At 35.1% G+C, this 26,219-nt stretch overlaps 2 protein-coding genes and 1 long non-coding RNA gene across 3 annotated transcripts in view; 2 read left to right on the top strand and 1 right to left on the bottom strand.

Moving 5' to 3' along the window:
• Positions 1-8,096: 8,096 nt before the first annotated feature.
• On the bottom strand, positions 8,097-9,147 carry soti (scotti). The gene is made up of 2 exons (XM_020942820.2): positions 8,453-9,147; positions 8,097-8,399 (listed from the first exon to the last, which is right to left on the bottom strand). Exon 1 carries the CDS (start codon positions 8,987-8,989, stop codon positions 8,564-8,566), a length of 426 nt encoding a protein of 141 aa, XP_020798479.1. The 5' UTR covers positions 8,990-9,147; the 3' UTR covers positions 8,097-8,399; positions 8,453-8,563.
• An 11,790-nt stretch (positions 9,148-20,937) lies between these two features.
• Positions 20,938-22,333, top strand: BigH1 (Histone H1 variant BigH1). Its single transcript, XM_020942806.2, has 2 exons — positions 20,938-21,823; positions 21,883-22,333. The coding sequence occupies exons 1-2, from the start codon at positions 21,074-21,076 to the stop codon at positions 22,237-22,239; spliced, it is 1,107 nt and encodes a 368-aa protein (XP_020798465.2). The 5' UTR covers positions 20,938-21,073; the 3' UTR covers positions 22,240-22,333.
• Positions 22,334-24,260: 1,927 nt separating this feature from the next.
• Positions 24,261-26,219, top strand: part of LOC147642663 (uncharacterized) — a 147,474-nt gene continuing 145,515 nt past the window's right edge. Inside the window, exon 1 of the long non-coding RNA XR_015273208.1 lies at positions 24,261-24,315. This is a non-coding gene — a long non-coding RNA (uncharacterized LOC147642663). The remainder of the gene's footprint in view (positions 24,316-26,219) is intronic.

The raw sequence follows: 26,219 nt of genomic DNA on the forward strand, positions 1-26,219 counted from the left end.
TTGTGGGTGGGTGGTGGTGTGCTGGAGTTGATTCCAATTATAAATTGCATGGCGCATGTGGTGCAATTAAAAACGAAACAAAAACACGAGAATAAACTGCTTTTGCGATGGGGGAAAAAAAAGGTCAAAGTTTTTGAGGTCAGGCAAATGGCAAAAAGGAGCTAGCTGAGCTCAGCCTTGCAATCAACGCACTTCCGCAGCGCAGCTAGTTTTGCACCAATTTCCCCGCTTTTTCCTGGGTTTTTCCACCCGTCTCTCCCCCCCATCTCCCTCAGAAAATGTCGTTGTATCCATTTGGTAGAGTGACTGAGTGACTGAGTGTGTGAGTTTGTGATGTGGGGATACGATTCTGATTCCCATTCTCTGTGCTTGTGAAAGCAATTTCCGCTCGTGTCCGCAATTAAAAAGCAATATCATCTGGAGTCGACGTAAACACAGAATGGAATTGAATTTTTATGATGTGTGTTTGTTAAATGGTTGCATAAAAGCCAAATATTCCAGGCAGCCTGCAAATGCAGATTGGCATAAAGATACAGATACAGTTATCGTTACACTGCCATTTGCCAATTTCAAATGCATTCAAAAGTCACAGGATCCCAGCTAAAATTGTTTCCGTTTTTGTGTGTTTGCCCATAAATGTACATATATCTTAACAAACAAACAAGAAAAATACAGGAAAAAAAGAAAACAAGAATCGATTCTAAAAGAAATTGAAATAAATGGAAATAAAATGAAAATGCATTGGCGATTGGGGTTTGTGCCACACTCACCGCCTGGGTGGTCTGTCCTCCCCCTCTTGCAACACTTTTGCTCGCTTTTCCATGTTGAACTCGACTTCCTTTTTTTGCAGTTATTTTTCTTGTCTGCTGATGTGTGTGTGTGTGTTTCCATTGCCATGTGTTTCATTAGCGTATTTATGGAATTTTTATGCGCTTTGCGACATTTAAAATGTGTGAAATATGCATGAGGGCACCCAGCTCTGGGCTAAATGTATTTTTACCAAAATTAAATTCCTCTTCAGAAGAGTGATCTAGGGTGTCAATTTGATTGCAGGACGAACGCTACGATGAGCAACATGAATTTCTATTACACTTAATTGGGGTTGATGGGACATCGAAAGTGGTTAATTATAGGTATTAAACTTTAGATTTGATTTAAATTTTAATCCTTTTTACTAAAGTCTGATTAATTTAATTAAAAGGGACTTGTAAAAGAGAGTTTTGTGTATTGCTAAGAGTTAGTTACACAAATTAAGAAAATCTTAAATGAACCATTGTTGACTGAAATCAATAAATAGACAATTATTATGATAATTCGTTAATATTTTACATAGAAAATTAATATACAACGCTTAACTGAAATAAAAAAGTTACCCCTACTAAATATGTAGAGAAAATATTAGTAAAAGAATGAACATTAATAAAATTACCTAAAAGCTCTTAATGATTGTTATTATTACCAGTAGTCTTTATAAATTCTTTCTAAATAAGCCTAATTCTTTCTTTAAATTTTAGTAAGCAACAAACTAGACTTTAATCCCTTTTCTCTACCTTAATCAATACCTCTGATTTTAATTCCCTTTGATTTTCGGTACAACCGTTTTCACTCCCTCCCAAATAATGATAAAAAAAGCTTGAACAATGAATTCAACTCATTCAAGCCTGTTAACCCGCTCATTAAAAGTCACTCAAACCCTTACGCGACCATGGACAGCAGAAAGAATAAAGGTCTTGTCATATTTGCATAAATGTTCACTCAATAAAATGTCATAATTAAAAAGTATTTCCTTTGTTGTTGCTGCTGCAGTTGCTGCTGCCTTGAATGACCTTAATTGCTGCTGAACGTGTGGCAGCGATTCGAATGTGCCCCATACTTTTGTGTCTGTGTGGAGACGTTGTGCTGCAACTGTCAAATGAATAAAATTAAGTGTAGCACTGACTCCGGACTCCGGACTGTGGAGTCTGCAACTGCTGTTGCTGTTGCTGCTGTTGCTGCTGTTGCTGTTGCTGCTGTAGCTGTTGCTGCTGCTGCCGTGGAAGAGAGCAACATCAACTGCTGGCAGGATATGTTGTTGCACTAATTGAATGTGGCATGCTGCAACGGCAGCTCCACCATTACCACCACCGCAGTTTGCAACAGTATATCTGTGTCTGCCTTAGTGCTGGCAAAAATAGTCTTTTTAAAGTAATAATATTGTGGGGTTTTAATTGAAGGGATTTTTAGAAATATTAAAAAAGGGTTTTTGTAATAATTGTAATAATTTTTTAAGCGTGTTTTTATCTATTACATATTTTATAAAAAATTTTACGTTATTAAAGTTGCAATAATTAAAACATATCAAACAAAACAAAGCAAGATGCCAATGTTTGTGCTTTCATATTCTTCAAAAAGTGCTTTTTGCAACATCATTAATTTTCTGTTAGAAGTAACCCGATGACATCACTAATTTTTTGACTATATCTGTATCTGTGAGTGGCACACAAGTAGCTTCATTTTGCGTCACAATTCGCATTCGCATTCACAGTCGGTTTCGGATTCGCATTTTAAGTGCAATGGCACACACACAGATTGCAATTGCCTGCGATGCTGTTGCTTTTGCTTCTGCTACTGCTACTGCTTCGGCTTCTGCTTCTGCTTTTGTTGTTGCTGCTTTTGCTTTTGCTCCGACTGTTGACATGGCAATGCAATAAAAGTTTGTGCCTCAGCTCAGCAATTTCAGTGGCAGCAACAGCAGCAATGCCAAAAGGCAGCAGGCAGATGGCAATTGTTTCCCATTATTGCTTATGCTGATGATTAAGAGCGACTGAGCGCCAGCTTTTTGGGGCCCAGAGGAGCTCCCAGCTCTCAGAATACGAATACGAATCCGAGAAGACCATATACCACCTCCAAACCACACAAAAGCCATTCGCCCAACGGCAGATTAAAATGTGTTAATGGCCCGGCCAGCCATCTGTCCATCTCTTTCCCCTCAGCTCAGAGACAGAGACGGAACGAGGCGGAATCACAAATTGCCATCAATTAAGATCGCAAAATGCCAACTGAATCACCAAGAGAATTTCACTGTCGCATCGTTTTTGGGGCCATCTCTTGTTGAGTATTGAGTATTTTGCGGGCTCTCGAATGAAATATGCAAATCAATTGTGGCCTATGCAAAATTCATCAGATTTATGTGAATATTATCGAGCATTCAAATATTAAATTTGATGCATTGCATTGCATTGATTTTTATTTTGAAACACTGTTAACGTTGATTTATATTCAGAAGCTAATTGTATTAATATTTAATTGGTAGAATTTTTCAGTTGTACAATATGTTATTAATTTTATTTATTAATTTGATAATTAATACTCTTACGAATTAAAAGTCATTTTATTAAAGTTATCAATAAATTCATTAATATAACTTTCATAATAACAAGAAATGCTTCGTATACCTATAAGAAATCCTAAAATTTGTGTATTACTTTATATGGTTTTATATGGTAATTTTAAAGGTAAATCGAAGCTTTTCAAGTACCAGAATTCAGTCAAAAATGCATTAATTTCAATTCGAAAAGCTGTTCTGTGTTTGTTTTCAAAGTGCTAACAAATCTCCATTATCAGTTTTAAAATATTACAATTTTCAATTTTAGTCAAATTTTTACAATTTAAACAATGATAATTTTATCGATAAAAATTTTGAAAAAAAAATTGAAATTTTTTTTTCTATCGGATATGCCTAGATCGATTCGGCTTTTAATGATGATCAAGAATATATATGATTTATAGGGTCGAAAATGATTCCTTCAATGGATTTTGGAAATTTGAATACCCTGCAAGGATATAAAAATATATGTAAATATACTTTCACACAATATTAATTTCCAAGATTAATTATGAGATATTTTAAGAATGAATTTACCTCTAATTCATCACGGAACATTCACTAATAATTGCACCAAAGAATATATTTATGTAGTGCCATTTCCTGGATTGGAATCTATAAACAATACAAAATAATTGTAAAAATACAATTTAAAATTGTACAATCAATTTATGCCACAAAAATGACCTTTAGATGGATTTTTCACTTGAAAATACGTCAATAAATTAAAAAAGCATTTATTCACCAATGAATTGACGTTTAAATTCCATTAAACTTTAATTCCCAGAAAAAATGTACCTATATTTCCATTTATTTTCCTACAAAAAACAAATATATTGTTAAAGCTTTTATGGAAAAGTGATGTCAAAATCAAGTAATCAATTTCTCAAGTTCTTTGTGTCACTCTTTATTTTGCTATAAACTTGCTAACATGTCGAAGCAGATGCCATTTATGTCAGATATTTACTAAAATATGTAAACAAAAATTAAGAAGTTCGAATGAAAAATAATACTCAGCCTATGTGTGTGTCTTTCTGTGTGTTTTTGCAATGCTTTTTGCTGCTGGTGTTCGGCATTCTCTCTGGCTGAATGCCTTTCTGATTGTCTGTGGTGGCGTTTGGTCTGTTTGTTTAACCGGCAATGGCAAAGGCAAAAGCAATAGCAACAAAGAGCAACAAGACTTGGGACAAGCCAATAGAAGACCTTCCTTCAATTCCTGTGCAAAAGCAGCTCATAAGCCTGTTCATACGAGTTTTGTCTGTCTTGTGTCTGGTCCGGGTCCTGGTCCTGGTCTTGGTCCCCTTCTCTGGGCATAGATTGTGTGTTCTGTGTGTGCTGCCTGTTTACAGGAAATTCCATCAAATTCCTGCCGGTTGTCGGTGCATTCAAATGAATAATATAGTACCGTGGAATTGGGTTATTACACTGACATAAAAATGCCAAAAGGAAGTGAGCGAGTGAAGCCTAGTGAAGTAATTTCATTAACTGCATAGTCCATAGTCCTACTTATCTTTGATTCTTGATAGCAGCTTCCTCTTCTTTTGTTCTCACTCCTCACTTGAGGAGTGAGTGTGATTATTTAGAATAAACTCCGAGCAGATGTGTTACCATGGATCCCAAGTAGCCGTTGCCATGGCCAACTAGCAAATACAAATCGCTCGTTTTGTATTTAGACAGAAGACTTGCAGGCAGGGGAACCATCGGGTCTTGTCTGCTGAATGCACACGCCCACCCACGCTTATTCTTATGTCGAAAAGTATCTTTAACTGATGCTCAGTTTGCCATTCTGGCGGATGTTGCTGCTGCTGTTTATGTTGCTGGCGTACTTGGACTTTATTTTCCAACAATTTTGTGTGTGTGTGCCGGGGCCATAAGAGCCTTGGTAATGGCATAGTCAAAGTCGCAGACATTTCCTCCTCCTCACAAAACTACAAGAAGAAAAAAAATAGTAGTAGTAATAGTAGTCTCCATGGGCAGCAAAAGTCAAGGTATTTTACTTGTGAATTGTTTGTAAGTGGAAAAGTTTCTGCACACGTTTCCCCATAAATACAACAGAATAAAAACGAAATATGTAAGTCAGTCAATGTCATACAGAAGCTTAGATACTCTACACAGGAGGGTATTACATGAAAAATAATATCAGATTACACGGGAAATAATTTGATTTAGGTTTTATTATTATTGTTTCATTAATAAAATCTTTAAAAATAGCTCCTTGGTACGATAGAAATAATTGTATAATTCTTTTGATTTAAAATTAGTCAAGTTCATGTGATTCAATTCTCTTAAATTCATATGTTTCTCTTATTATTACTAAAATAAATTTAAAAGCACTTTGTTTTTGGGATCGCAAAAAATCTTGTACAATTCCAAGAGCTATTTTATCTTAATAAATTGTTTTTGAGAGAACAAATAGATAATTTTATTATTATTATATATTTATTATTATTATATATTTATTATTATTATATATTTATTATTATTATATATTTATTATTATTATTATTTTATACCAAGATTAGATTTCTAATTTCTAGGAAAAATGTAGAAGCATTTGTTTATTTTTCTCTGTACAATCACTCAATTTTCTAAGCATTATAAATTTTTTTAAGAGTATTTGAAATTGTCTTCATTTTCATGTTAAAGTTCTTGCGCTTTGCCGCGTTGCTGTAATTGTTTGTACATAAACTTTGCTTAGTAGGCAAAATCCCGGACAGTTTTTCCAAAAAGGGGGGAAAAAGGGAAAGATTTCATGAGAACTCCCAGTGACAATAATTAATGCGAACTTAAGTGTGTGTATATACATAGTATAATTAAGGAGAAATTACAAGAATTGCGGCGACATTGAAATCATGCCAAGGTACACGAACTCGCCCAGTTTTTTTTTAGGGCTAACTTTGGGAGTCATGTGAGTTAAAAATCAATTACTCAACAGTGGCCAAGGTGGCTGTTCCAATGGTCATAGATCAAAGACACCAAGGACAACAGTGGATGAGCATCAATCACATTTCGTGCATTCATTTGCCCGCCAGTCAAACAACCCCCAAAAAATACACAACTCCAAATCCAACTCCCCCTCAAACAATGGATGAAAATGGTAGGGAAAATTTGGGGGGAAAATGCTCGTGCCACTCGATTGTCAGATTGTTGCACGTTCTGCGTTTCTGCGACGTGTGTGGCATTTGGTTGATTAATCAACCCTTGCCTGCAACATGCCATAATTACGTTTTAAATGCTGCTGCTTCGTCCGCCCCCACACTTTTGTTTAATTTTATTCTTGTGTATACTATATAATGCTTTTCGGCCCATGTAAATGCAACAATTAGGCGGACAAAGCTAACCGAAAATCAATTCAATTCAATTCAATTCAATTCGATTCCAATGCAATTCAATTAGAAGGTGCGCGGGGGCGTGCGGATATGGTATCTCGAATTGGATCGGTTTTGGTTCAACAAAAACAACATTGTTGCATGTGGCCAATACCATTTGCCACACCATTTACCATTTTGCAGAGCCAAATCACAGAGCGGCCAAAAAGCAAATGCGAAAGCTCAGCCTAAAAGCAGCCACAAAAAGTTATGGCAGTAGCAACAGCAGCAGTAGCAACAAACTTCCACCCACACTTCCTGTCAGGGTCGCCCCACAAATTGCCAGCACTGTGAGAAAAAAGTTATTAAAATTAATACAAAGAAGTACTAAACTGGTTTTAACAAGCAACTTGAAACTAAGAACAAAGCCTTGTTGAAATGTTAAGCAGCTTTTAACCTTCAATAATAATTTTATTATATTTCAATTAACATATTTTTTGTAATCATTAATATTTTTATAATTGCATTTTATTCTCAGTGATTATGTTGCGGGCGTGGCACATAATATAGCTGCCTGTCTGTTGCAATAATGGCCGTAAATTGCCAGCGCTTCTTGGGGGTTGCTGTTGGGTTGATGTTGCAATTGCAACACTGCAACACAGCAGCAGCAGCAGCAACTGCAACTGACTGCACTGTATATTTGTATACGGAATGCGAAATGTGTGTGTGTGTGTATCTTTGTGCCGCCTGTGGTATGTGAAGCACATTTAGGAAATTAAATACGTTTACCTTCACTCTGTGAATGTGTCCCCCTCTCCCATCATATTCCCTGGAAATAGACCCATCCCTGCGGCTTATGACGCTACAACCCACAATTTATAAGCCTTTTGGCTACATTTTGTGGCTTTGATTGCAATTATCTTTTGCATTTTGTATTTATTTGCTACACTTTGGGCAATTGTCCGTTTTGGGTGGCGGCCTTTGTCTACCATTTGCCACCCATTTGTTCATTGTGGCCATTGTCAGTGGCCAATTGGTATCCATATGCGTGTGTGTGCCCTATAAATCCTTTGTTTTCGGGAGGACTCTAAATGGGCGGAGCAGGTGAAGTGCCATGGTGCGGCTACCAATTTGAAGTTTATTAATTGTCAATTTCATGAATTTTTTGGTAGCCTTTAGGCAACCAAATCAAAATCAAAAACTTTGATTTGTATGTGTATTTGAGTGGGGAGTGGAAAAGTGAGTCTTTATTGGATCTGTGAATGCTTTATTAATGGTTTAGATGCCTGCAAGTGAGGTTTAAATTAAAAGGATTTCAAGAACTCACTACAAAAAATGTAAAATATTTCTTTCGTATTTATTAATTTCATATTTTGTGAAGAATTCTAAAGGTTTTATGGTTTTATAATAATTAAACAACTATATATCATGCTGAAACCTCTCTTAAGTGTTTGTTTATTGAGTAATCTTGAGCCCACATAAATAGCCAACCACTAGCTTGTAAGTAAGAGTAATGAGTAATGAGTTAGAGATGTCCCTTAAGATTAAGTTTCCTTTCTTCGTGAGTTGAGAAAATAGTCAGACGTGTTCGGATAGTTCGAATATTGGTTCAAGTCATCAGAAGTCAACAAAGCCGTGTTTTTGAGTTACCATAAGCTTTCGGCATCCTGAAGTTATGTAGTAGTTTTTTTTTTTTCTTTTTTTTGCATCAAAGTTGGGAGCAATATCTATGGATTTTTGGATTAAATCAATATATAAATTATGAAATCATTTCCCTTACCAGTTGTATGAATCTCTGCACAACATCTCTTGGCTTACACACCCTAGGCTCGATCCTTGCCCATATCCTTGCTGTCTGCCACGTTGACTGCCTCGCACAGACCACGGCCAATTAGAATTGACCCCAACGATCTGGCAGTCCAACGCCGTTGGGATAATTCTGACTGGTCATGTGCTCGGCGAGGTAGTTGGCAAAGTACTCGCTCCTCTGCTCCTCGCCAACGGACTGCATCGCCACCCGCTTCGCATTGATCAATAGCGTGGCTGTCTCCGGCGGATACAGGTCGGCGAGGAGCGTTGTCTTCCTGGCCATGGTAAAGATGCTGCGCATCTTCCGCGGCCTCCTCAATGGTCGCTCCTGGCCGTCATAGCCTTGCACCACCTGGACAACAGCAGGACCTAGCGGCGCATTATGGATTCGCCTTTGGATTCGCCTCAGCTCATGCGGTTCATCGTTACCAGCATCCCCGGCGGCCGCATCGCCATTCTGTTGATTTGCGACCCTATCTCTTTCTTCGATATTTAGAAATTCTTCCATGTAAGTAGCCGAAAGCGTATGTAAACTAAAACAAATAATACGACTTAAAAATAAAGTATTTTTATGGTTTTTACAGAACGATACGATGTTGGTATGTGTTCAGTATACGGGTTTGTTGTGTTCTGTTGTGAGTTAACTTGTGTGTCTGCCTTAGTATTGTGTTGTTTTCGGGGCCTACTTAAGGTCAAAAAATGTTTTCCAAACAAATGGAGAGAGGTGTAAAAAAAATAGAGTTATGTAGGTGTGTTTAGTGTTAATATATTACAAATTTCTAAGTATAATTTGAAGAATTAATACCTTACTTGTATATCTTTAAGTATAGCTTTATTTAATAAGTATAAATCAGAGCTTTTATATTTGCTTCAACCCATGTAATCCTTCAAGTTCCAAGACTAAAAGGAAGAAACTTAAGGAACGATATAGATATATTCACATTCACAGTTTAAGTCGAATGAAAATCTTTAAGCGCTTTGAGAGAATTTTTTCGTTCGCTTCTGAGTCAAGATTTCGAACAATTTTTGCTTGTACTGTGCAGGCAAATTGATGTTCTTTTGAGTTTGTTCCTAACACAAAACGGAACAAAACCTAAGACAATTCTCTGACTTGATATAGAACCTTATGTTTTTTGTTTCTATTTGAATTCAGGTTATTTTAATTAGAGAGAAAAAATGCAAAGCGCTTTTCAGAGTGTTTTGTCGTTTGCTAATGAGTAAAATTGCTTGTACATTGCAGGACATGTCTCAAATTTAAAGCGTTAATACCAAAGGAAAAAGTCCAATTAAATAGTTATTTTTCAAATCTTCTGCAAACATTTAGTGAAACAGAAATCCCTTTCAGTATGCCATGAAGTACAAATCATAAGAAGTTAAGGGATATTTTGATCTCGAATAAAACATAATACGAGTGAAATGTTATCATCGTGTAGTCCGAGTATAACTTGTCATTTCGCAAATCCCATTTCGGGGCTAAAGTTTTGCTGTTCGAAACACTCGATAAGATACAAATCGTGAGTGAGTGAGTGTGTCTGTGTGTGGGTGTTGTGAGTGTTGTGAGTGTGAGTATGTATCCATTGTCCATTAGAAACAGTCATATCCATATCGAGACGGGGTTGGCAAATGGAGAAACGCTGTCTGACATTTGCTTGCCCCCGAGTTCCATTCCCAGTCCCTGCCCCCTCGAGTGATTGGACACATTTAGCCCTATTTACTACCTCCCTCGACCCCTTCTTCATCCAACCTCTTGGAGTCATCATTACAAGCCATTTAACGCGGCGTAATGTTGCCATCGAGTGGAGTCCACAGCTGCCTCCTCCCCCATAATGGGGGCACATTACGTACTGTAAATGAGTTCATTACGAGCCTGCTCAATTAATAACTTTTCGAATTGCGTTTAAGCAATCGCATTTCGGAAATTGTTTGCCAGACAAATCACGAGGCGGGGAGCAAAAAAGTTTTCCTCTACACCGGAAAAGCGGGGAAAAACGGTATAATGATGGGGAGAAATTAATGAAGTGGGGCAGCTGCTGCTGCATCCAACAAGTTAGACATTAGCAACATGTTGCATGGTGCGTTTGTGTGTATGTGTGTGTGTGTTAGCAACATTTTAAGCAGCGCCGACGCAGATGGTAGCACTCTCTCCCTCTCACACCTGCCGCCCCTCACTGACCTCTCTCTCTCCCTGTCCCTCGCCTACGGAACAATTTATTATAGCTTTGGGTCTATGACTGTGTGTAATCACATTGTTGCCATTTTCACTTCATTATTTTGCTTTAATATGAGCAAATTTTTGTTTTACTGCTGCACTGGAAAAAATGTGTACTAAAGTAACTAAAAATTTATTTAAATAATTTGTATATGTAATTTGTTTTGTTAGAAAATATCTGTATCCGACAATGATATCTTTTACCTGAGAGGAAAACTATCAAAAAAGAAAATCAAAAGATGTCCGTTGTGATTATTTAGAAAAATAAATATTATGAATAATATTAATATTATATTCATTCCATGGGAAAATTTCCAGTTTTTATTCAGGATTATAAATTATATAAATATCTTAAACAAAGATCGGTAATAATATACTTATACCTTCATTTTGTATCATCTTGATTTGTGTAAGTTTTGATGTTGAGCCTCTAAGAAGGTCTCAATTTTTAATCTGAAATTTCAAATTATACACAATTTTTAAAATATTCTTTTAAGAAATGTTAAGTTTGGTTATTGTAACTCTCAGATCTTTATATTTAATTACGATGATGTATAAATTTGGTTTTAAAATCTTCAAGTGTAAAATGTAAATTTGTTAGTCTTTCTTTTTAGTATGTACTTGAATCGAAGTTTATAATATACTATTCTTAAATAATGTTCAAAATATACAATTAAATATTATATATATAAATATTTATATTTCATTTCCTAATGTTTTATAATTTGATCTACTTTAACTAAATTAAATAAACATCAAGTTTATAATGTAGATTTTTTTTCACTACCTTTGTGTCTGTGTGTGAGCTGCATCCTTCGGCTTCTGTTTGCATAAGTTCTCGCTCTGGCCATCTCTCTCTTTTTCTCAATCTCTCTGTCTATCTGTATCTCTTTCTGTTGCCAACCTTCTGCCTCTCTGTTGCTCTCCTTTGGCTCAGGACTGTTACAGTTGGTTAAGCAACGAGGCCAGGATGAGCTTCACTTCCCTTCAACGGGGTTATCAATGAAGATATGAACATGTCCCTGCTGCTCTGTCGCTTCGGGGCGACCTTGCTTGTGTGTGTGGGTGGATTGTCCTGGAATGGGTCCTGTGTCCGGCTCTGTGTCTATATGTGTGTGTGTGTTGGATTGAGCTGTGTGTCTGTCTGGTTGTGTCTACTGGCAGACAGTAATTATAATGCCATGTCCAAGCGTTAATTGATTCAATGAAATATCTCCAGCTTGGCCGTTGTGTCCGTGAAAACTTCTGACCAAGAATAAATATGCATAAAAGGAGGTTGGGTTGTTGAGTAGTTGATTAATAAATTAGTTCTTTTAAGGAAATATTTAAGCAAATCAAGGTTAAATGTTATAAATTTCCTTATTCTAAAGAAAAAAGAATCAAAATATGTTACGCTCCCTCAAAATTTAGCGAGAAAGAAACTCCCTCGCTCATTTACAATTGCTTGTACATTTCAGCGAAAGCATGGAATAGAGAAGAGAGAGGAGAGAAGATGCAAGATCTCTCTGATAGTGGGCTCAGAAAATCGAAAGCTAATCTCACGCTCAATCTAAACTGATCGTTTTTGTTTTTAATCCCTTTGTTTAAACAATTTCCGTATTTTGCATACTTCAAGTGAGCTCTGTTTATTATTGATTCCACACAGTCTGCTCTATCTATCAATACCACCAATAATTTAATCAAATAATGAGAAGGCAAGCACACACACACAACTCGCTTAGTTTTGATTCTCAAATAAACAACACAACTGTATAAATAATAATCGGCCGTGACAGATGTTGTATAACTAATGACCTCTTTTAAGGTGTTTTAATTAGCTGCTGCTGCTGGTGTGCCGTTAAACCAAATCCCCAAACAATGTGAAATCATAAACCAAATATTATGCTAATCAATCCATCAATATTTAAATACTCCCCTTGGGCTATTCCACCAGCGTCGATAAAGAGGGAGCCAGGCAGAGAGCCAGCCAGCTGCCAGCTAATTAAATTGAATTATTATTGCATTTAATTATCGGCCATGCCCGGCATTCTATGGCCACATAAAATGTCAACTGCATTAGCATCATCATTATCGGGGGCAGGGCGCAACACTTTCGGGCATCGGCATTGGCATCCCATCCGGAATCCCCAGCATACCATCATCCCAGCATCCCAGCATCCCAGAGCTCCTGCCTCCTTTGATCTCTGCCTGCTGGCTGCAGTGGCGTTGCGCTTGTTAAATTCAATATAGGCGAGCATAATTTTTATTTATTTTTTTTGTCTCTCTGTTGTTTTGTGGGGATACGGGTGTGTGTGTGTGTGTCTCTTGGTTTTATATTTTCGTTTTTAATTACTTTTGCGCTATTTTTAAGCTGTCTGCGGGCCGGCACAACATTCGAAACCAGGTCTCCCTCTCCCCATTCCTGCATCCCAAGTAATGACAGAGCAGGAGGGACACACAGTTGGAGAAAAACCAGTCTTCCCTCAGTCCAATGCATCTTTACTAGGTGTTAATTTATTTTTAATTTTTATTATTTATCAGCGCTATGGGATCGCTCTGGCAGGCGTTGCCATCAAAGAGCGCCACTCACAAAATACTCAGACGTAAGTGGATCACTTTTGACTTTGCTGGGCATTTTTTCATGGATTTTCATGGATCACTCAAAGAAAGATGGTAGGAAAATGGAAGGAATTTTAAAATATGTTGTGGAATTTATTAATTCTTAATTAGTTATTAGAAAAATATTCAAACTATAAATAAGGGGAATTATTATAAATCAATTTAGGGTTTAATAGCAAACAAAATAGCAGTGATTACCTTTAGAAATTAATAATAAAGCCTCAAATTTAGTAAATCAAAAGTTTATAGCATTTTATAACTCCTGGTTTTAATATTTAATATAAATTAATAGACTTAAAATCTTCTTACTGTCATAGGCACAATATGGCCTGTTTTTTTTCAAGATAGACATTTTATCAAACTTGAAAATGTATAATATTATATTTTCTATAGATTAAACAGATTTCAAACTTACACTATTATACTATAAAGTTACCAAAATATACAGTATATAAATATATAAAATACAAAAACCATAGGCATTTCAGCACAACAAGCTTTGATGGGATATATACAGATAATCTGATTAAGCGATCATTAACAACAAAAGCTATAGTTAAAGGTATATATTACAAGAGTTAATACATATATATAAAACCAGCAACTGCTGTAAGCACAATACACAATATTTAATATAAATAATAATAATATTGATTATATTTTACCAGAATACTTTACTACAAATCTGTAAGAGTAAGTACAATTTTATAAATAAAATCTTCTAAAACTTATATTCTATTATATATGTTATTATAACCTTCGCACTATACCAACTGTTATGGTGTCAGCTTTCTGATATCCCAGTTTCCCTTCTCAATTTTATTGTTTTCCTTTCGTCTTAAGTGGATCGTTCTTGCTCTCTCCCAAATAACCAAATAACCGAAGAAAAGAAGAACCTAAGGTCTCTGCGTGTTGCACCTCGCAATAGCACCATAATATTCCTTCATCATAACGCTTGACGTTTCTATTGCCATGTGCCACTGCCCCAAGGCGAACCAAACCCATGCTCATCCACAATTTTCAGTTCCATTTTCATGGCTTGGCCTCGCATGCAATTAATATCATTTTTATGTTCTAATGACATTCGCTGCGCTGCATTTCTCGTGCATTTAGTGAGGGAGCCAGAAGCAGAAGGCATTCCCTATATATATATTTCTCCCCCAATACCCGAAAAAACATCATCGCTCAAAACGGCGTGGCAGGCACGAATCTTTCAAGTTGTAAAAACGCCATTAAATTGGCAGCGAAGTGCATGCCAGTCTGCCACAATGATGATGATCACTCACAGGGCCAGAGGAGCTCCTAGCCGGAGTTTTTCTTTCTTTTTCGACCATAAACCAACCCAGAGAAGAGAAGAGAAGATACTGCGTAGGGCGCCGCTCCATTAAAAGGGGTCCAAGACCCTGGGCCACATTTAATTTACTTTATTGGCTTTAATTAATTTGTATGTTTTTATTTCGACTTTAGTTAAAAGAAAAGAGAACGGGGAAAAATATCAGGAATTCCATTTCACCTTCGCTCGCTTAGTTTTTGCTCTTTTGTTGTAACATAAATATCATAAATATTTCGCTGCTGAACGGGCCATAAAATATAAAGTAAAGTAATAAAGCTAAAAAGTGTATAAATAAGTGTTTGGTAGAAAGCATCGGTGGGTGTATTCCATGCTGTGGTCTGCTACTGTTCCAGCCACGGATTGGCATCTTAATGGTCAATAAAAGCTAATTAAATGTTTTTAATACGACTGGAGCGGGTTGAGACTCAGAGAATTGATCGATCAAAACACTGAAAACTGTTGCATAAATCAACACTCCAAAGATTATTGAGAAGATACACAAAGATATGGATTTGTGTGGGCGAACACACACACACCACAGAGCTATTTTAATTGTCTACAGCTTGGATCGGTGGATTATATCCACTCCAAACATACATATATCCCCATTTGCCAGTACCCTCACCCAAAGTGTTGCTCCTCCTCCTTTGCCGAAATGATGACAGGGGTCCAAAAAGGCAAGTCGAAATTGCTACACGTCGAGGAAAAATTGGGTTTATTATGGTTTATAGCCTTAAAATTTAATTACAGTCAAAAGGGAACATTAAAAGGTTCAGCGAGTTGTTTATTTATATTTTTAGTATAATTTTTAATCTGAAAATAATGTCAAGGAATTGTATATTAAGTTTCTTAAATCATGATACTTAGTTTAATTGTTTTATACTTCCTTAGTTTAGTTTTTGACTTGATAATAATGCCAAGAAATTGTATATTAAGTTACCTTATTCTTTATACTTACTTTACTTGATATATTTAAAGATCTGTAATTTAAAAATTGATGTTCAGCTATTTAGACGCTTATCTTGCTTATTTTTTATATTTTTAAATAAAGTGGTCTTAAATAATTTGCACAATTAGTTTCATATAATTTTAAATGTTTAAGAAATATGTCTTTCTTAAATCCGAAAAGCAAGTCTAAACATTACATGAGACTGCTTGCCAATTTAAAAATGTTACCTCATTTTTTTAATTTCTTTCTTTGTATAAATTTAAATTATTGTAAACGAGTGTTAAAGGATAAATTTGTTAACAATTAATAATAATGAAAATTATTTATTTAGTTTATTTAAAAGTTTTGCAAGAGTAATTCTAAATATATTAATATAAACATGGTTTCCCCTTCTAAATGTATTAATATTTTTAAAATATTTCAGAGCGAAATTTAAGCTTATTAAGGCACCATTTCTTTTTTAAACAAATTCTCATACAATTTACTTGGTTGCAACCACATTTATTGATCTGGTTATCATGAGATTTTCCAGTAATTTTCCTTACAGTGCTCTGACAGTTTTCCCTTTGCTCCTTGTCATTCTTGTTCTGGTGCTTGGAACCCGCCTGCATCTCTTTAGCATTCGACGTCGACAAAACGACGTTCCGTGTTGACTTCTTGGCTGCCGATTTGAGTGCCGCTCTCTGTCTGGTCTCCACTTGCGTGGCTTTTCCGCTTTTCCCCCGTTGGCATACGATTTTCCCCCACGTCCCCCCTTGATTTTCCCCCGTAACTCACTCACTCCGGCCTGGCTGCTGGCTCTGGTCTCTTCGTCAAACACAACAAATCGTTTTCATTGCCGGGCAAAAGCATTTTCAAAATTGATGCGGTGTCTGCGTTTAGGTGGAAAATTGAATTTTCATTTTCATTTTCATTTCGCTCTGTCGTCGTTGCCGTCGTCTGTCGTAATGCTTGATGGCGATGCTTGGGGTGTGTTAACTTAAATTTGATGAGGTTGAGGTATTTAAATAAATTGTTGCATGCGTTCTGTTTGACATTTCGTTATTTTCGCCGTTGATTGGTGGAGTTGGCTCGAGGGAAAAGGAAAAACAACAGGGAAATGTCACCCGCAGTCAGCCGATTATTATATTTTCTTGCTATTATATGTTTTTTTTGGGGTCGTGTGTGCGTATTAAGTGGCACCTGCTGGGGTTAAAGACAAATTCCTTATATTTGTAGTGTCTTTGTTGTTAATAAATTGATAATATAATATTTAATTACGGAAAGAATAAGTTTCTAAAAGGAAAGTAAAGGAATTCTTTATAGAAAATTATAGTTTATGGACTTTTTAGGATTTCGGATTTAGTATTTCTTGATTTAGGTACTAATGGGAATGCTTATTTACTACTTAATTAGCTTATTTTTAATACAACCGCTTCTGAAATATTTCTTTTCGAAGAGTTTACTTTATATTAAAACAAACTTTCCATAAAAAACATGTTGAAATTTAAAAACAAACTCAAGACTCAAGCGATTAGCATCCTCATTAGGTTTTATGGTTACTACTGCTTGGAAAACTTAAACAGAGAGGCCCCTTTATCAATAGTATCGATTACTCGCAGCCTTTTTAACTACCCATTAACCCCGTCTGATAAATTTTAAATCAATTATAAAAGCGTTTGAAAGATTCTCGCATCTTGGCTAAATTATAAATTATCTGAGCGCCGCCAGACAAGAGTCCATCAGAGTCGACGTCTTTTGCGACTTAATCACAAAGAGCCCAGACATTCCTAATTGCAGATGCTGCTGGAATAGGGGCTGTGGGCGGGGCTGCTTCATTAGGTTATCGGAGGGGCTCAGTAAATAGAGTCATCAGCAGTCGATAAACGTTATCGGATCATCACATTTATATTGCTGCTGATTAATGAAGGGCGAAAGGCGAACGCGAACGCGAACTCAACTCTTGGAACGTCAACTGCCGTCGGCTGTGTCGTTCATTTAATTGCTGCTTCTGCTTCTGCTTTTGCCTTGGTCTTTTTCTCTCGCTCACTGTCGAAGACACAAAGCTGTAAATAAGTCAAAGACGAGGGGCACAGGAGCAGTTAGCAGTTGATTTTTATCCTTAAGATGCACTTGGAAAAATTTACAGCTTTCTAGGGTATTATAATTCCAGTCAAAAGCTTAAAACGCAGTGAAGCAGTCATTTGCGACCCTATAAATCATATATATTCTTGATCAGCATCAACAGTAGAGTCGATCTAGCCATGTCTGACAGAAACAAAAATTGGAAAATTTGTTGCCAAATTTTTATGATATAATTTTATCATTACAAATATTCAAAAATTGACAAAAATTTAAATTTAGTTAAATTAAAAATTTAGTATGCAGTTTTATTAATCTAATTTAAACTAACATAGAACAGCTTTCCGAATTCAAATTAATGCATTTTTGGCTTAGTTATGATATTTGAAAAACTGAAGATTTAGACAAAAAATTAGCATATAAAAATGTCGATTTTATATAAATAAAATTTAAGGTTTTCTAGATGATGATCTATGAAGTCAAAAAGGCAAAGGTTGCTAAAAACACATACTTAATTCGATTTACAAAAAAAAACTTAATCAATAAAGAACTAATCATTTGAAATTGTTAAAATGTATACATTTTTATTATAAGATACACTTGGAAAAGTTTATAAACGGGGTTTTATACTTATACTCTTGCAGGATCTTATATTTTCAGTAAAAAGCTTAAAACACAGTGAAGAAGTCATTAGCGAACCTATAAATCATATATATTCTTGATCAGCATCAACAGTAGAGTCGATCTAGCTATGTCTGACAGAAAAAAAAAAATTTGAAAATTTTTTGCCAAATTTTTGATATAATTTTATCATTACAAATATTCAAAAATTGACAAAAATTTAAATTTAGTTAAATTAAAAATTTAGTATGCAGTTTTATTAATCTAATTAAAACTAGCATAGAACAGCTTTCCGAATTGAAATTAATGCATTTTTGGCTTAGTTATGATATTTGAAAAACTGAAGATTTTTACAAAAAATTTGCATATAAAAATGTCGATTTAATATAATTTGAATTTTTTGATTTTCTAGATAACGAAGTCAAAAATGAAAATGATTGTCAAAAGACATACATTTTTAGTGTCGCAACCAAAATATTAATCAATAAAGACAAAACCAATTAAAAATATGAATTTTATTCTTTTATTATTTTACAGAGTTTTTCAAAACTTTGTAATTAATATTGTAAAAAAATCATGAAATATTACATGTTTAACATATTAAAGTCAAATTTTGTGCTATCATAATAAAAACCAAAAAACAGAAAAGATTTACAAATTGAAATTCATAAATTTTTGGTTTAATTATGATCTATTGTATATTCAAAGCCATGATCCTAAGGCTAATTTCAAGAGTACACACACTTCGGCTACCCAAAGTTGGCTTCCTTACTAGATTTTTAATAATTTTTAATGAGTTAGAAAAGCCATTTTCAAGGCAGAAACTATAAATGTACATTTTTTTTTTTACAAAATATTTAATAAAATAAAAATTTATTTCGTTACTTATTTTATCACAATTTCCTTGACCTTACATATGGTAATTTTTTTTTGAGTGCTTGCAATTACCGCTACTAACCAGACAGCAACTGTTACCGACGGCCCAAGAGTTGCTGCTGCAGTTGCTCCTCCTGTTGCTCCCGGTGATGATGATGATGGTCTCTCTGTCCCATTGTCCCTCTCCCGATGTCCCAATGTTTCTTGCACTGCCTGTCGGCACTTAAACGGCTGGCTGCAACATTCTTTGCTGACAACGCAGTAATTAAAATTCAATTGCAATTAAAAGTGCGCACGCAAAACGGGGCAACGACAAACAAAGTGAAGGCCGCAAGGGAGATGCAGCCCGAAGAGCTGCCAAGGGAATGGGGCGCTTCGCGAAGTATAAAAGTAAGATCGAGTATCGCTTCTTATAATATCAAGGGAATCGACTAAAGGTTTATCCTCTAAAAGTTTAAATATTATATTCTTTTACAAATTAAAAAAAAAAAACAAACTTAATGCGGATGCTATATTTATGCAGAAAATATTTTGAGATTATATATTCTTATAAAAATTAATAATAATACTTATTAATAAAAATCTTTCGGCTTAAAAGCTAATGAAGATGACAAATAGTCTTTGTTTTTTTTTACAATGAATTTTCAAGTTCTGAAAATATTGTTTTCTGAATTAATTTTCTTATTATCACTTAGATTACTAAGAGGAATTTTAATAAAATAATAAATTTCTTAAATCATTTAATTTCACTAATATACCCCATAAGTACTGCCATTACACGGTATAGAAATTTGTCGCAACGCCAACTTTTAGCCCCCTTTTTGGACTGCCTCAGTTGTCGATTGCCTCCATTGGTGGCCTGCCCGGCCCTGCCCTGTCATCGTCTTTCGCCATCTCCGCATCTTCCAAAGCTCCATTCTCCTCTATCTCCTCTCCTCCTCATCCTCCTCCCATTCCTCATCCTCCTTTCTTGGCTCTCCTGTATCCAGTTTCGCTTTTTATGCGACTTTTCCACAAGCGAATTCTTTGCGTAGGCGTTTGACGTGCCGCTGATTAGCCGGCAATTCTCAGTTCTTATTTAGAATTTAGCATTTGGAATATTTTTTACCATATAAATAAATATTTAATACAAATCGAACCATTTTTGAATAGAAATTACTATATAGAAACATATAATTTATTTTTTGGAATTAATAAGCCCATAGATTAAGAATTATGTATACAAATTATGTTGATGAATGTCAGTTAATTAGGAGCTTATACTATGCTTATTTTGTCTGACTTTAATCTTAGTTAATATGTTTAATAATAAAGCATAGGAAACGGTTTTAAAAACGGTTTTATCATACTTTAACTAAATATTATTTAATATTTTAAAAACAAATATTGCATTAAAAGGTAGGAAAACAGTTTTAGAATCTTTCCTAAACCATTTTCACTCTTGTTTGTATACAAACAATTTAAGTTAATATATAATAAGTATAATAAGTGTAATAATTAAGTTAATATATTTATTCAACCACCAAAGATATATTTTTTAGTACAAGAAATTGCATATTTTTACTACTACTTTTATGTTTTAAATTGTAGAATAGTTTGTTACTTTTTCATGCCTTTCCTACCAGACTTCAATTTGTTAATTACTTCCAAACAGCTTTCTCATCTGACTTGAAAGCTCTATTTAAAAATGTATTCAATCTATTAATTATTACATTCCTTTTTATGCTGACTTTATCTTTATCTATAATCTATTTACGATTTCGGCTTTACCGTTTCTTAGTGGAGCTTTGACTGCTGCTTTTTCTAATCTCTCACAAATTTATTCAAAGTCTTCAGTGTCTGCAGTAAAGTTGTGTTTTATCATTTTCGTATTCATTACATTTTGTTGGTTTTTTTAAGTATTTAGTTTATTTTTGTGCAAGTTATAATTTAATTTAAAACTAAAATGAAGCCAATTAAAAGTCCTAATTTTGAAAATGAGATGTCTGAGGATGAGGAAGCTGCATCCCCACCAGCTTCCGATGAAGATGAGGAGCTGGGAGAAGAAGAGGAGGCAGAGGAGGAGGAAGACGAAGAGGAGGCGGAGGACAAGGAGATGCAGGCTGATGAAAATTCAGCATCGGAAGATTCCCTTGATGAAAATAAGCCATCTGATCGGCATCCTTATCCCACTCCTCCGCCCGATGAAGATGCCAAAATGGCGCCACTCGATCTTCTGGCCAAATCCAAGGCAAATATTAAATCCGAGATTGGGAAAAAGAAAGTACCCTTTATCACCTTGGCCATAATGGCCATTGAAAAGCTTAAGGAACGTTCCGGATCATCGGTAATGGCCATTATGAAGTATCTCAAGGAAAATGGTCATTCATGGGAGGATGAGAAACGTCAAGTCCGAAATATGAACAGAGCCCTCAAATTGGGTGTGATCAATGGTCAGTTGCAGATGGTAAAACGATCCTTTAAACTAACAGAAGCCTCCAAGAAGGCCAGCATGGCCGTGGAGAAAATGAAGGCCAAAAAGGCCAAGCAATTGGCCAAGGAGAAGGAAAAGGATAAGCTAAAGAAGGCCAAGGCCCAGGAGAAGCAAAAGGAGAAGGCCGTGAAAAAGGCGACCAAAAAGGCTGAAAAAGGTGAGACAAAAGCGGCCACCAAAAAGGAGAAGCCAGGCAAGGCATCCGAAAGGAAAACCAATCAGGTAAAACCATAATTTACACTAGCAAATTTCCTATTAACACTGTTTCACTCTCCATATAGGCCACCAAAAAGAAGAAGGCCGAGGAAGTGACCAAAGATGTGCCACCAAAGGCTAAGACTGCCGCCTCAGTGGCCGCCAGAGCTTTATTGGATACTCCAACTCAAGATGAAATGCCAGCAAAAAAGCCGGCCAAAACCAAGGCCAAGATCAACACTTCCGAGGCGGGAAAAGCCAAGAAGCCACGTAAATCCATTGGAACCCTGGCTCAAACCAAGGCCTCTATGCCAAATGTAAAGGCGGTCAAGAAATTGGTGGCTGCCAAATCTTTGGCCATGTTAGATGACATTGGGGAATTGTCGGAGGCCCAAGCCTCATCCACGCCACAAGCGAAGGCAAAGCGCAAGCGCAAAGTTTAAAAATTGATTTCATTTATTTATGTATATTTATTTTATGTCTATTTATGTACAATTTTAAGTTAAATAAGTTATAATACAAGAAAATGCTGCTTAAGCAATAGAAAAACCAAGGGTTTTATTTAGGTTTTTAAAGCTTAGATGTTTTTATTTTTATAAAACTTAGCATTTAAGTTATGTATGGGTTAAAATATTGAAAAGTTTGATTATTGTTAATACAGCAACATATTTAATATTAATTTTAAGGGGTTTACCTAATAATTTTCGTTGATCAACTTGTAACTAATTTAAAATTAACTCAAAAAGAAAGTCATTAGCTTTACTATTAAGGTTTTTAGATTAGACATTTATTGAACATACATATGATATTTATTTAGATATATCCATCCTATTCTTCTCTATTTTCTGTCCTTTTTTCCCCAAGCCTCATCTCCTTTCTCAGCTCTCCCATATCCAGTTTCGATTTTTCCGCGACTTTTCCGGGAGCGCATTCTTTGCGTAGGCGTTTGACGTGCCGCTGATTAGCCGGCAATTCTCAGTTTTCATTTAGCATTTAGCATTTAAGCATTTGGAATCTGTTTTCGCCATATGCAGACACTTGAGACTGAGTGCTGCTTTTAAGGCGAAATTAGCAAAACGAAATAAACATTTGCCGAGCAGGTCTCTGGGAATCGGGGGGAATCAAGAGCAAGTACCAGTGAAATTCGCATTTTAATTGCCTTCGTTTCTGTTGCCTTTTCTCAGCTTTTTTTTCTGGGCTCCAATGTCGCAAGGGAAGTTCGTGGAAAATTGTTGAGGATTTGCAACACAAATAAGTGGTGTTAATGGGAAATAAATATAAAAATTAAGGGATTTTATTATATAGAAATAATAAAACTACGGGTAAAAGGATTTATGTAACATATATGTACATATAACATTCATTTATTTGTAGTAATCATTAAAGTCTTTTAAGTATAATATTCCTTCTTGATAAACTCTCTTTTACCTCTGTGTATGGAATTCAAGTCCAAAACTAAACCCATAATATATGCTTATGTATTTTATTTATTAATTAAGTCCAAAAAGATGACTACAATTACCAATGACTTTATTAATTCTCCTGAATTTTGGCCATGTTTGGTAGTGTCAGCAATTATGTATAAATCAAAATTAAAGGGAAAAAGAGCTCCGAGCTCGCTTTGAGCTGATATGTCACTTATATTTATTTTATCCGCCAGCTGTAATTGCAATATGTTAAATATTTCACAAAGTATTCGCGCAACTTACATATAAATATATGTACATAGGAATTGTAAATCAGTTCATGGCAAAAGTTGCCCCTGCTATTTATGATAATTGTTTTTCGGTTCATTAATTTATTGTGGGCACTGTTTGGCATGCGATCAACACAGTGGGTACGATTGGGTGGTGGTGGATGCCAATGCAGATAATTAATTACAGGCTGCGTTTAAATACAATTTCTGCTTTATTATTTGCTCATTTTAATGTGTGCGTGCACTGTGCGGAAAGTGCTTGACATTTAAAGAGGTTTATAATAATAATTATTTGATAAATTTATTACTTTAATAAGAAAGGAAGACTTCTATTATATATTCAAATTATTATATGATATTTTCGAGTTTTTTTTGTGCTCTTAAAAGTAAGAATTTTAGATTAAATCGTTTTGATAGCAGGTTGATTCAAAATTTTTGATATTATTATGTAATAATTCGTACTAAATGAGGATCTACTATATATATTTATTTAGATTTACAGTCAAGTTATTTATTTACGAGACTGCAGAAGTAATATACAGAGAAAACCTAACTAGAAAAATCAGTAAATGTATTTTTAATGATTTTAAATACAAGTTTAACTCAGTTTACGTATAACCAAGTTAATAAGAACTATTCGGGGTTATACCACTTTTTAAACCCCTATAAAGGGTATTAAACTTATGTTTTTACATTTTGAATTATTAACAGATAAATTTATTTTGTATTTAGTACCTAAAAAATTTGTTGTTTTTTTTAATATTTTCAGACACACTTTTGTTGGATTTAATTTTATCTCGGAAGATCATTATAGATTATCATGGTAAGTGTACTTATATCGAAATGTTATATATTTAATGACACAATATTATATATTCCGAAGGCATATTATACAATAATTCTAATTATAAACTATATAAATTTATCTTCTCTTATTTTATCTTAATAATATTATTCATACATATCCCTAAATGATTATAATACTATATACATTTAACTTGTCTTATCTCTATCTCAATAACATTATTTATAAATATCCCGAAATGATTTAATTTAAATCCCTCTCTGTTAATTAAATTTCCCCTTAATATATATAATTTCTTCTTTGTGGTAAACGTTTCTCTCTGTGTACTGAGTTCATGATCTGGGCTATAGTCCCGCATAATTGTCACGCCGCATTTGTGAAATAATTCTTAAATAATTTCATCAATTACGTCGCCCAGCTGCACAGTGTCGACCTGCCTGCCTTTGCTGCATGTTTTCTTTTTCAGTTTTTTATATATTTCTCTCTTCGCTTTTATTTTTTATTTTTATTATTTTATATTTTTGTAACATTATTTTCCCTGCCTTTTGCTCTTGCCATTTCAATTATGTTGATATTTATTTTCATATTTAATTTAACACAGAAACCCTGAAGAGAAGAGTGGGTGCGAAAAGATAGAAAGAAACGTGTCGCGGCGGCGGAGAAGCATTTGGAAAATCCATTTTACAGTAAAAACCGCATGCATTATTTAATTTTTAAGTGAAATCAATTACAAGCTCGTTGGATATAGCCCCAGAGGGGGCGGAGAGGGGGAGTCTCGTGTCTGGTCTGGGCAGGGCTTTTGATGTTAAATGCCAGCCGCCGTGCGCCGTCGGCGGTGGTGCCATCGATGGCGGTGCGTTCTTTTGCTGCAAATTGCTGCTGCTGTGGCAGTTGCTGTGGCAGTTGCAGTTGCAATTGCAATTGCCGGTGCAAATTGCATGTGTGTGTGTGTATGAGTTATGTGGGGGCAACGCGACGGAAGTGCGCATAAATGCAATTGCATTGGCGAATAAATAAATAAAAATATTTTGTGCCATTAAATTTCAATTAATAACAAGGCAAACACACACACACACACAAGTGTTGCATCGCATCGCGTCGCGTCTCTCGCTCTTTTTCTGGCCTGCAATATTAATACATTTTGGCAGTGGTGCGTGCACGGCGCGCTGATTGCCGCAAGCCCATGAAATTAAGTCACAAATTAATTAATTAATGCAATCAATACGTTGGACATTTGCATTGCCAGGCAAAAAGGCCTGGCAGGCAGTCATGGGAGGGAGGCATGGCAATCGATGTCACTGCATGTGGGCACAACATTGCAATATGCAATTTGCAATTACAATTATGCCTTTGCCTGACTGTTGCTGCCAGCAGTAGTTTCTTGCACTCTAAATATAGTCGCAACTGGGCCATTAAGGTCGCCAGCCTGGTACACTGAGCGAAAAGAGGGCGGTACCTAATTCAATTTCATAATATTTTTAAACATTTTTTGGGTTTTAAATATTAAAAAAATGTCCTAGTTTCCCATTTTCTTGTATATTAAAAGGATTTTGTTTTGAGAAAGGACTGCTTGTTAGGCTTGCTAAAGAAATTGTTTTGGTTTAAAAGTCATAGAGAATAAGTCTGCTAAAAATGGATTCAAAAGTGAAATTTGCAATATCTATGTACACTTTCGATACGTTTTTTATTTATTAAACATATGTAATGAATTCTCTGGCATTTTGTTGTATATTAGGCTAAAATGTTTACATAGACCATTTATGTTTTTTGGTTTCTGTATTTTACAGAAAATTATTATAAACGTCGTCTTGGATTAAAATCAGAATTCAAAAAAAGGGTTTTTAGGAAGTGATAAGACCAGATGTATTTAAATATCCTTTTGATTATCATATTTTTATTATGGAACAGAGTTTTAACTTAGA

The sequence above is a fragment of the Drosophila serrata genome, unplaced genomic scaffold (assembly GCF_035046125.1).
Source record: "Drosophila serrata isolate PLE 108 unplaced genomic scaffold, ASM3504612v1 contig_376, whole genome shotgun sequence".
NCBI classification, from domain to species: Eukaryota; Metazoa; Arthropoda; class Insecta; order Diptera; family Drosophilidae; genus Drosophila; species Drosophila serrata.

Excerpts from the sequence above, each read along its gene's own strand:
- soti (XM_020942820.2), bottom strand. The coding sequence starts at position 8,989 with ATGGAAGAATTTCTAAATATCGAAGAAAGAGATAGGGTCGCAAATCAA.
- BigH1 (XM_020942806.2), top strand. The coding sequence starts at position 21,074 with ATGAAGCCAATTAAAAGTCCTAATTTTGAAAATGAGATGTCTGAGGAT. Across the intron at positions 21,824-21,882 it reads CCGAAAGGAAAACCAATCAG|GCCACCAAAAAGAAGAAGGC; the intron begins GTAAAACCATAA and ends CTCTCCATATAG.